The following is a 12,545-nucleotide window of genomic DNA, read 5'->3' as shown; positions in this document are numbered from 1 at the left end:
TTAGTTGAAATCAAGAAAAAGAAATGGGCATGGGCAGGACACGTAATGAGGAGGGAAGATAACCGATGGTCATTAAGAGTTACAGAATGGATTCCAAGGGAAGGGAAGCGTAGCAGAGGGCAGCAGAAAGTTAGATGGGCGGATGAGATTAAGAAGTTTGCAGGGACAACATGGCCACAATTAGTACATGACCGGGGTAGTTGCTGAAGTATGGGAGAGGCTTTTGCCCTGCAGTGGGCGTAACCAGGCTGATGATGATGATGATAAACGTCGCAACGTACCGTTGGTCCTCGGCATGGTGGCTATGTTAGCCAGACGCCATGTGGTTCAGTGGAAATGTTTGTGGGGGCAGGTAGGGGAGGTGGGAGGGGTCTGTAGGACCAGAGCATGTTGAATATCTTCGGGTATTCGCCACAGTGTCCGCATGTTGGGGGACCCTCAGGCAAGAGTGCACGAAGGAGGTGCACTTTTGCCTCCTTCGCCTCCTTTTGTCCATTCTGAAACGGAGCGTTTAAGAATGGACCTGACGAATGAGTGCACCCTAATCACAAGTGAACGTTTGCTGAGCTTAGTAACTTGCGCCTAGCCTCTTTTTAAGGTCTCAGAAGCAGTGGAGTCTGAGCTGGTCGTCTGAGCATCTTGTCGTCTGAGCTGGTCGCGGGATGCCAGGTGCCTGGTGCAAAGACTTGCAGGCGAGCTGATTAGCTCTCTCATTTTCGACATCCCGCCATGACAAGGCATTTAGACGATTTCTAAAGGACCTTGTAGGGGCTCTCGCATAAGTGTGGAGATACGACCAGTGACATCGTTCTTCGCGAATTCCCTACATGCCGCCATGGCGTCGGTAAATATGATTATTGGGGAGGCTGAGCTGCGAGAAGACATATCTTATTTCACGATTGCGATAACTGTCATCTCCCCAAAGGTATTATTTGTCTCTGTGAGTACCTCCGTCTGTACAACTTGTAGGTCGTTATTCACGATTGCTATTGCGGAACCCTGAGCGCAAGCGCTTGCGTCGGTGTAGACATAGATACAGTCAGGGCATCTTGCCGCATGCATGTTGATGTAGGCAGCCAGCGCAGAACAGGCCAGATGCCCAGTCGTTGTCATGCCATCGTCGTCGGACTGTCGTCATTCCGTTTTCGTCATGCCACCGTCGTCGTCAAGCTGTCGAGAACTCGTTGTCGCCATGCCATCTTTGTCACACTGCCGCATTTGCCACGCCGTCATCATCAAACTGGTCGTCGCACCATCATAATCAATACGCTATCATGCCGTCTACCAAAACATGTCCACAATAACTTGTACCGCCATCACCAAACACCGTTATCGACGTCAGCAGCATACTTCAGAAGCATTGATAGTATGTGCATTCGACTTCTGCGGTCGGCATAAGCTATTCGCTTGTTTAAACGATTATCTTCGGTTGTAACTGCAGCATTTCCCTTTTTGCTCATCTCGCCTTGCAGTAGAACTTCTCATTGCTCGACAGTTTTCCATACCTCGTGACACAGACGCGCGTCGTCTTCATCTTCGACGAATCTCGTTGATGAGCTCGTGCCGCCCTTCAGCGTCGTCTTTTTCTCCTTCACATGGTCAGCGCGAACTGTGCATTGTACTCGCGTATTTCACCCATAACATGCTTCCATCTACTTAACATTCCAGGCCATTACCCCGACACCTAGGGGTGCTCCTACAAGTCAGTTCAAGACTTTACACTCTTGCAACGAAGCCAGGGAAGTTGTGGCCAAGTACGACCCTATCAGAGACCACAAGTTTGTTGTGGCACGAGTATACAGGGGGCGTCAAGGCACAGAGGGTCACTACATGCCATATACGTGAGAGGTAAAGCAAATGGTTAGACTGCATGACCAAATTACGACTGGAGACATAGCAAATCGATTTTGAAGAAATCGCTAGAGGAAAGAGGTTTTATGAAGGGGAATAAATTGTCGTCAACTCGACAGTAGCCGAGAGTTGCACGCATCATTAGATTTGTTTATTCTGTTTTCTTGGTCTTCAATTAGCTGGGTATTTCTGTTTCGTGCTGCCACATGCAAAGCTCCTTATTAGCTCAGACTGTAGAGCCGTCACCCAGAAATGACCTTGGTTCATGGTAAGATGCCCAGATAAGGAGGCATGTTTATTTAGATGTGAAGATTTCTGAGCAATGCTTATGGAGGAGGGGGGGTTCGTTTGTAGCTTCGCGCTATTCACGGATGGATGACAATATTACTGTTTCCTTTAACTAATCTCTGAAATCTATGTACCTCAATGCTATAGGCGCTCCAAGCTTCCACAAAAGAGGGTAAATCACTGTAACTAAAGACCCGCCCTCACCACGCAACAGCACAGGCAAGGAAATAGTCTGTAAACTTACTGCAGATTCCAATGGTGGAATCGATGAGCTATCTTCCATTACAGCCCGGATGTCTCCAAGTTATGACATACATTCCAGAGTTTCGATGAAAAAAAAGGAAAGAAGGGGACACCAGCAGATAACATCGCACTGGCACTCGAACACCTGATGAACTAGCAAAACGATTTGGTCAAGTATTCTGTTGAAAATTACGGTAAGCAAAGAGATCACGCCACCTCTGCTGAAGAAATGCGATGAATTCAATGAACTAACCGCTTGTCAATGCGGAACGCGAAGCAGGAATCTTCGGCTCGAAAGTAAACAGTGCGCGAGAGCCTGATGCCGTCAAGTACACATCAACACGGTATCTTCCAGAATAACAGTAGGAACTTCTATTTTACATCAACTCGATGTGAGAAACTGCCGATTTTGATTGATTCATTATTATAACCTCCTAATACAACACCGGGTTTATGAGAAACGCCGTAGTGGAGGGCTCGAGATGAATTTTGACCACCTGAAATTCATTAACGTGCACCTAAATTTCAGCCTTATGTGTATGTTAAAGTTTCTGGTTGATTTTCCGGATGATTCAAGGCTCTCATGTACATTTATCACTCTGGAACCTGACAAGACTGCTCAACAACCTGCGAGCTTAAAGCACATCTCTCTAACGTTTAACCTGCACAAGGTCATGCAACGCCCGGCATATTTAGAGGAAACACGAGTCCACAAAATGCAATTTGCTACGTGCAACTTGGTTTCGGTGAAAGCACGTTTGCACCTTAGAAGCCTTTCTTTTACTTTCAGAACAGAGCACTTATACCTTTAGCAGTCGTGGACATTGAAAATCATCATGGCAACTGACAGCAAAAAGGTTTTCGATACGGTCCCACTTTATATCCCCGAAGTGACTGAAGCATCGAAGTGGAAAAGTAATTTAATGTAAGCAACCACCGGTGAAGTCAATTACTAAGTTTGCAATATATAACAAAAACGCTGTATATTTCCAAAAAGAGAGAAGAAGTACGTCTGCTCCAGTTCCATTGTTTAGGTATGTTGGATTTTAGACAGAGCCTTGTTCTGGCATGGAAGAGGTGTCTTGGCAAAAGACCCACAACGTTTGATAAATTTTCGAGTACCTTTTAACAATGTCTCACATAACGTTCCCTTTGAAAACAGCTATGAAAATTCGGAAATATACATGTTTACAATGTCACCCGACTATGCAATTCAATTATGAGCCAGTATGATAGAATGAGGTAAAAAAGCGAGCTTTAGTAAAGATACTTTAAAAAATACCAGAGGCACCGCTGAAACCCTTTCCTAGCAAAATACCGCATGATACATATGTTAAATATGCAATATTTTGGTATGATCACATGAGAACACATATGAAACTTGTGTTCTTATATGATCACACGAGATTGATGGATATGTGTCATATGTTTCATGAGATTTTTCGGAAGGGATATAATTAATTCCTTTAATGTTTTTTTTGTGCAGTGGTCTGTCACCAGATATTTACGCTCTCTCAAGCCTTTGGTACAGCATGCTAGCCTGGTTCGTCTTGATCGCGGTGGCCGTTCCAGTCAGCTGCTTCACTTGTAAGTGTATTTTTGTTACCGAGCATTGAGCAACACTTCGTGCTCTGTTTGAATAATGATAAAAAAGTAGCGTGACATTATCAATATATGTTCTTGTCCTAAATGCAATGTTCTTTTCTACATATCCTCATAGATTTAATTGTGATGATTGAAGTCACGAACAAGGTTATGCGCACTTATAGAAAGTTCACCGACGGTTGCGATGCTGCCTCATGCGAAATTTGAGCGCAGCTCTATGCGTCTTTTTATTTCGCGATATATTGGCTGGCGCGGACAGTCCCTTGCGCGGTACAATGAAAATGGAGCGAAGTGTGGCGCGACTGCCTCGCTAATCGGCAGATCGCGAGAGGCCGCGCGTGGGTGACGCGCGGGCGCGATTCACAGCAGCCGCCGCCGACTGACCTCCGAGATGACGCGCGCTGCTCTGGCGCCATCTCGTAGCCACCGTCGCCGCAGTAAGCTTTTCCTCTCACCCTTTCGCCATACCCTCCTCCTCCGCTTTCCTCCTCACGTCTTTCATCCCGCGCAGCGCTCGGCGTTCGCTTTCATCTTTAACTGTGCTTGGTTACGAGGGACAACGCCGACGCTCGTCGCAGCAACGGGCACCTGATAGCTACGCTCTAAAGCGGAGGAATTTACTACCCCTATACAACCTCTCAACGTGAAACCGGTGCGTCAACGCTAATACTGGCCCCGACCAAAGGAAATGTAGTGAAAAAAAAGTAAATTGGGGGGGGGGGGGATGGGCTTAAAGCGCAATGTCATCACCAGCCCGAACACAATATATTTACTTCTGGAAGGTGTATTTAAATATTTAATAAGTTTCTTTTTGGTTTGCCTCAGTTCGGTTACGATTGCAATATTCTGTGCTCACATGCCCTTGCTCCGCATCCGGCTATAGAAGCTGCGAAATGACGCTGAAGAACACGAACAGTAAGCTGTCAACGCACCAGCCGCATGCGTTTGCTTCAAGGAAACTGTGCTTCTTCACGAATATGTTAGCTTTATTGAGGCCGGTAAGAACATCTAATAGCAGAAGTAAACGTAATATGAAAACAGCAATATCAATGAAAATTGCTTGTAGGGAGGCCGGATTCATGAAAGTGTCCTTGAACAACAAGCAATACAGCACACATGATCAGAACTGCCAAATGCAACAATAAATTTGACAGACTAAATTGTAGCTGACGCCTACATAATGAGAAGCATTCATGATTTGTTGAGAACGGTTGTATGACTATAATGTAACTGCTGTGTAGCGAACGATATGTAGATATCATATGCTGTAGTGTTTATACTTTACAGAAAATAACACAGAATGTTTCTAATGGCGAGATATAAGGTTGAAAGCTGTGGCCTTGTGGGCCTAGAGCGCATGCCCAATGCACATACCCAGTCCCCCTGTGGCACATAATCTTAGACACCACTATCAAAGGAATCGGCCTCCCCCCGAAAACGGCGAGATACGCCAACCACCTGAAAAAGTGGCTGCACTCAGAAAAGAATGCTTCGCATTAAGAAACCTGGCGAGAAAAAAATGGCGACACATTCATCGTCTGGAGATAATTGGCGGCGTTATTAAGAACAGCGGTTTAGTTTGTGATGGGTGTATAATCGGTGATGATATGTTTTATATGTTATGATGATTATTATGAAGAGCAGCACATACCCAGTGGTGGTGTCATATACAGCACATACCCAGGTGGCGTCAAAGCGGTTCATCGAAGAGCAAGTGACCGCAATTATAAACACTGCCGCATTCCTCTGTGCGCTCTAGTATTGTGGAGCTAGAACCAGCAGCATAATTTATTGTATTTTTGGATTCATTTCTTTCTTCCATTTATACATGTGACTAATGGGTAAAACCAACTGTATGTTTAAAGGATTGCAGACATGACATTAACGACTTTTCATTTCTTTCTTTAAATGAAAGTCCTGGACTTCAATGCCCCAGAATATATAGTGACAAGCCTAAGAGCGTCTAAAAAAATATTACGATAACTTTTCTGCGAAGCAGGTTTGGTTTCGTTTCTCAGCAGGCGTATATTCAGGACGTAATCGCGTCGAAGGTTCTCGCGCTGGTGTAGCTCATTGTGAGATTTTGGCACTCATTACGGACCGCTCTGTCGTCTGTTATGCTGCTGCTCATTGGATGGCCTGGGTTAGCAGCGTGACAGACCACTGAACAAGCCGGAGCGAGTGCCAAAACGTCGCGATGTCCTGCTCCCACGTGACCACCTTCTGTATCATGATGTCAGGACACTTACACCTTCCCGGAAACGAAACCGAAGTTGATTCCTAGAAAGCTGCTATACGCCTCGTGCACCGCCACTGATAGCCACCTAGCGGGCGCTTGCAACGGTACGCGCGGGAGCAGTAGCAGACGACAGCCCTTTGCAGCAAGGATGGTTGAAGTTCACGGCTGCGATTTCTCCTTTGTTCGGGTGCCACACTGCATCTTCTGCGGTGACAGCTGTAGGGAAGACGCTGACCTCTGCGGGAGCGGGTATGAACACGATGTTACCGGTGTTTGGGGCAACATGGTGCACGTACATACGTGCCAGGTGCTCAAGTAAAACTCTTGCTTGGGCTAGTTGGTTCATGCTTGAATTATTCAAGGCAAGGCCCACAAGACCAGGACTCAAGAAGAACACAAACGACAGGGCCGGCGCCTGTCGGTCCTGTCGTTTGTGTTCTTCTTGAGTCCTGGTCTTCTGCGCCTTGCCTTTACTAATTGAAGTGTCAGGTGCGTCCCGCAGACAAACGCCACCAACCCCATTTACATGAAGTGGCGCCGATGTTAACTCGCCGATAAATTTTGTTGAGTAATGCGATGTCTCGATCGCCTTTTTTTAATTCTACCCTTGCCGTAACGCTGCTTCTGTACCTCAATAATAAGCACCCGTCGTTAGTGCAGACTTATATCAAACAAACCCGCACGGTGCGATGTCTGCATATGCCGTTGTGATTTTTCAACCGATGAATACATGTGACATCGCCGAATAAGTGCAGTGAACGTCGGCTCAAGAAGAGTAATTGCGAATCTATTGATGGAAACGTGTACACTAGTCAACGAAGTCACCAAACGCACGGGTTAATAAAAAAGCGCGTGTTAGCGCTGTACCGCCAATGCGGTTCTGCTGCATGCGCCGATGAACTGCCAGTCCCGCTGCAGTTTTTGCAATTGTAAATTCTCCAAGGGAGCTGCTTAGAAATGCACAAAGCTAAAGTCTGACTAACTTTTCAGTACTTTATTTTAATGCTGCTAGAGAGAGGTGCCACATGATATATTTAAAGGCAGAGCAGTGCTACTCAAAGTAGATGAGCGCTGGCGGCAAGGCCGGGTTTAGTCCTCTGCGGTGTAAGCATAATACGAAAGAATTCAGTTGAGTACAAAATTCACATGCAAGAAGGGACTAGGTTGTGAAACAAACAAATTACTCGGCGTGTTAAGTCTGCTCAGACAGCATTGAGGTGTGATGACTTCTCAATTAAATGTGACGCGAACTTTTCAGCGAAAAATGGAACAAAAATACCATATGCAGCAACTATTAGCAATTCTCGCCCTGAACTACCTATTTTCTAAACACATTTCCCAAAAAACCACAATATCTAAAATGCCCTCGGGCGAAAAGAATAAAGCTGTTAAAGAAGCACTTGCTTGGTATCATTCCAATAAGACACAGCGTGATTTAGACCCTTTACAAAAGAGGCAGGGTGAAAACCTCGCAGCTCAAAAGAATCAGCAAGAGTTACGCATGAAACAACTAGCAATTAACAGTTAAACATGTGCGGAGCCACTCACAAAATAGATGCAACAACATGAAGTGCGCGACAGCTGGTACGAAGATTTACCGGGTCACATAAAACCAACAGTTTCAGTTCTTGCAAACTTCAGTAGCTTTAACATACAACACAGTGCGCCCGTGCAGTCGTGCTGCCTAGCTAGCGCAATGCGGGAAAGAAGCGGAAAACAATATAAGCGGCAAACGACATTCCGAACTTTAGCGAAATGCATTTAAACCGCATGCTGCACTGCAGACGAACTTCGTCGCTTACGCGTCTAACTATGATGGAGTGGAAAAAAAAAACACCGATGCCACAAAGGAAAGGATGAGAACACGAAATTTCCCGCCGAAGCGACGATTCGTTGCTTGCAACAATTGCAATTGCAACCCTGCAACAATTCTTGAACATTACTTGAAGCTATGGCCACCCCACACATGCGAAGGGTGTTGCCTATCTTGCTCCGAAAATGTGAATAAGACAGAGAAGCGCTATAAACGACACAACAAACTACGGCGCGCGGCTGGCTCCTTTCCCGTGTGTTCTGCGCAAGGCCGCCACCAGTGGCGCGTCCATCGGCGCGCACTACGCGTATAGTAGGCTATTCAGGGTGGTCTAGGTCTTGTCGACATTATTTCTAGGAATTTCAGGTACGGGGACTTTCATTTAAGACAAGAACTCTCATAATAATAAAAAGTCGAAAATGACTCGTCTCTGTTCCTTTATTGTAACCGGTTATAAGACATGTTCACCTGTATCCTTTTTTTTTTGTATGCAGCGACATCCTCTAGCACAGACACCATGAACCCAAAGCTGATATGCCAAGTAGCTGATGTAGTCTTCTGGTTTGCGCCGGAGAAATTTCGAGGTCGCCTAAGGTTCAACATCGGAAAGGACTACGTAAGTAATGCGAGAACGTTGTCACTTATTGTGGGGACATAAAACTTTTGGGAACTGGAAAGAAAAATAGCACGAGGCGAATTGAGAGGCCACTTACCCTTCCCTAAGTTGCTTAGCCGAGCAACTGCAGTAGCAGTAAGAAAAGAATGTTAAGAAGAAGGCCTAAACTGTTTCACAACAGCTTGGTAAGAGCCGTGACGGGGTGTTCCAGGGCAAGGCGATCATTTCTAATTATTACCTGGATGATGACCTCGTTCCGCGTGAAATAAAGTGAAGGTGTTCTCACGCTAGTATGTTCGGAAAAGGTTTGGTAACAGTAGACTGCATTCCCTATCCGGAACTAACACGTTTTTCTTTTCGACTCTTGTTTGATCGTTGCAGGTTGAGCCAGAAAAGCCGACGAGCCTCGAAAAACGGGCCTCTGCGCCACAAGTAGTCTTTGACTGCGAGAAGAAGGCGGATAAGAAAAAGCACGAGAGCTCCCTCGCCGCCGTCTCGTACATACGACGGGGGACGAGTGCGTCTTTAGCGGTACCTCCACCTCCACCTGCCCCGCGGATACCGCCATCGTCCTGTGACTTTAAAACGCACATGTAGAGAGCGCACAGGCGCATCTACTGCCGACCACTGCAGTCACTGCCTCCTAACCGTCTAATACACGCTCCGTCCACGCGGAAGCCGTGATGTTTCATGGCCTAGAGCACTTAACCATGAACTAGGATGTCTGCTTCTTGAAGTTGTGTGACATTCCTCTTTTGCCGGTCTGTTGCTAGACAGGTTTGTTACAGCGGAGGTAATGGAGGGAATGAGAACTAGCGCGGCAGCTGTGGTATGCTAAAGCGACCTGAAACTTCACCGCCACCTCGCCATCGCCATCGCTGTGCCAGTGTACAGAAAAAAGCGATCTCGTGCCTAGAGTGCTACACTGTGCTAGGCTGGCTAAAACTAGCCAAACGCAGTTCTAGCCACCCTAACTGTGTCGCACATTATACATTGGCCTCTAGGCTTCTTGTTTTCTGGGTTGCTTTCTCAGCTATTACGTCGGCTATACAAACTGTGAAATCAGTGCCGCCAGATGAAAGTGACAGTGAAGCCGTCCGCTGCCGGTTTTGAAGGCCGGATGAAGGGATTTGGCAATCTCTAAGGGCCTTCAACGTGCGTCTGTGCAGGGATGCTCATAAATGGAAGCTCTTGGCAAAATTAGAAATGTGCCCGCATTTGTGCCTCTCTGGAGTTGTGTACAGTTGTGGACAAGTGCTGGCACTCCATTCTGCTCCTGAGACCGGCGTTCTAACTGGGAAACTGCCGATCAATACAGTTAGCCTCAGATCGCGTGTAACCTACCAGTCATCAACACTGATCCAGCAGTAGCGAATCAAATGAATTACAAATATGAGGTTGAGAACATAGTCAGTGTAAGCCTCGCAAGACACAAGTTTGTGGTTACATATAGTGACAACTCTTGAGTGAACTGTTACCTGAAATGACTGCCTCAATTACCTTAATTCACAGCTAGGCATCTTCACCAACTTATTTTTCTTTTTCATCGACTAAACAACACCCACCTAGCCACCAAGCGAAAAGTACCTTTACCGTCAATAGGAGAGCACGTTCATGATCTAGAAAACATTTGACATTCATACCGATGTATAAAACACGATGTGGCAAATGAATTGCGCTACTATCCACAAGGGAAACAGAGTTTCATGAAAAGAAAAAAAAGATTCCTTCACCGTAGTGTAGCCCAAAGCTACAAAAGACACCCATATTGTTTATCAAAAAGAAAGCTTTGGAGTTGAGAAAAAGTTCGTCGGGGCCGGTGATCGAATTCAGGCTAGAACGAAGTGTATTTTTGTGCTACTGTCGGGCGCATGAGTTTTACCCTTCCACGAAACGTCCTTCACCTTGCGGATTTCAGCAAAGCTTGTTAGTCATATTGACTATCCCGGCGGTTCGAGTTCTATAGCTTATTTTGCCCTCGCCATGTGATCTGCTAGCTTCCTGAATAGCCACAATGACAGATGGCCACCCCGTCAATGCTTTTGTTCCATGTTCAATCTGAGACGAGTTTTTTTAAACTGCGAAGGTATCTTTCTTAGAGACCCGTGTTTATTTTTTTTTATTTTTTTGTAGATTTGTGCTACTTTAGGATTTATGACAATATCCCCTTTCATCAAACAACTACAACTTCAAAGCGTAAAAAAATGTTCAGATGCAGTATCCTGTTAAGCAAACCTCGGTTGTAACTTTCGTGACTTGAAGTCGCCGAACATCACACGTTCTTTGCCAAGGCTCATCTATTTAGTTCTTGGCCCGTTGTCTAGCTATAACTTATCATGCAGATTTTCTTTTATATGAAGGTAGAGCTCCATGCCGAAACTCTTAAGGCCGAACTACACGCACGCTTGCCGACGCGCGAAAGCTTGCAACGGCGCGCCTTGCGTTTGCCGCGCCTCGCGAGGAATGACGGCATGCATCTACAAGTACGCGTGCCCACTTTGCTCGCTCTTAACGTTTTGACAGACACCATTTCGTGCTTCGTTATTGACAGGGCCTTGAAATGCAGAAATATTCATAAACAAATTTGTTTTATTTTTCGTTAGACAAGCGCGAAACGTAAAGAGAAAGCACATTCCCGCATGACATAAATCTGCCTCACTGAGTGTTGATTGTACCACGCCGTAGCTGCATGGAAAGGCGCGTAGAAACTTGAGGCAGCATTAGTCGTGCTTGCGCCGCATTTGGACGCGTATACGATCTGTCCCGCACCATCTGCGCATGCGTAGGCGCGCCGGCGCGAGCTATCGCGCGCCGGCAAGCATACGTGTAGTTTGGTCTTCACCATAGACGTAACTTATTTGTACATACTTGTCATCTTCTTTAAGAGATCACGCAAAAGGTGACTATCTATTCAACGTGTAAATAAAGATTGTGAACATTCATTGCATCCATGTCTCTTTTTGCTTTTAGTCTGTTACGACTCAATAACATTAAACGAAAATTTGTCAACGTCCACATGTTCACGCACAGCATGTATCTGATCAATAATATAGCACACGTGTACGCACTTTAGACAACAGAGAACAACACCAGCAGCAGCGCCTCCAGCTCTGCTGAAACAATTTTCTTCTAGGGCTCTAAAGTAAGGTGAAAATGCGCAATTTCTAGATTGGGACTTGCATTAAACTTCAGTCTTCCGCAGTCCCTCCTTCGAGTTAACGTAAAGGTAGTGCAGGACTTTAGATCACAGTTCATGTCGTGGCACCCTCATTTGAAAGTGAATTCATTGTTGGAATGGAAATCCGCCAACGGCGGTGATATGTGGTTGTGGGAACAAAAATACCTTTCATGGCGCGCTTTCCTTATCGAGGACGTCGGCAACGTGTTCTTAACAGGCTCGCTACATAATCTAAAGATTTCCAGTCAGCTTTAAAGTTTCATGCAAACGTTTGAAACTGCGTTGTCAATCAAACTTCCCGGCCGTGGTCTTTTTCTTTGTCGCGTTTTTATCTACCACGGGGCCACTACGTGTGTATTTCGCTACTGTTGCTCTCCGGAAAAAAGATATTCCTTGTTGCACCGCAAATCCACTTTGCCTCGTTGTTCCGTGCAGCAGTGCACTTTCCCAGCTTGCTCTCTGTAGATCAACAGTTTTGCTGTACACGTATGACTGAGTTATAGCAGATGATGTCTGTCCGAAATAGTCACTTCCTGGACGAGCATGTCAAGCATTACTGAAAATCCACCGTGCCTTCTTTCTTCCACCGCGCAATTTCGCGGGAAAATTTATTTGATCGTTGTTCTCCAGGCAGCTGAGCCGTCAGAAGTGTCTCTATGACGAGCGTCTCTTGTTTAAAGCGATCCTGCGAAACCTCTCGCCGACGCAGCTG

At 45.9% G+C, this 12,545-nt stretch overlaps 1 protein-coding gene across 3 annotated transcripts in view; it reads left to right on the top strand.

Moving 5' to 3' along the window:
- LOC126541608 (sodium-dependent multivitamin transporter-like) overlaps positions 1 to 12,545 on the top strand; it is a 59,544-nt gene extending 46,999 nt beyond the window's left edge. For 2 of the 3 annotated variants that reach the window (XM_050188453.3, XM_055076775.2), the window contains exons 14-16: positions 3,869 to 3,969; positions 8,534 to 8,655; positions 9,037 to 12,545. In XM_050188453.3, the coding sequence (XP_050044410.1) occupies positions 3,869 to 3,969; positions 8,534 to 8,655; positions 9,037 to 9,252 (439 nt within the window). In that variant the 3' untranslated portion in view covers positions 9,253 to 12,545. Of the gene's footprint in view, positions 1 to 3,868; positions 4,467 to 8,533; positions 8,656 to 9,036 lie in introns of those variants that run through there. The other variant, XM_055076776.1, reaches the window with a different exon arrangement.

The sequence above is a fragment of the Dermacentor andersoni genome, chromosome 2, assembly GCF_023375885.2.
Source record: "Dermacentor andersoni chromosome 2, qqDerAnde1_hic_scaffold, whole genome shotgun sequence".
Taxonomy (NCBI): Eukaryota; Metazoa; Arthropoda; class Arachnida; order Ixodida; family Ixodidae; genus Dermacentor; species Dermacentor andersoni.
This window is presented reverse-complemented; position numbering and strand designations above follow the sequence as displayed.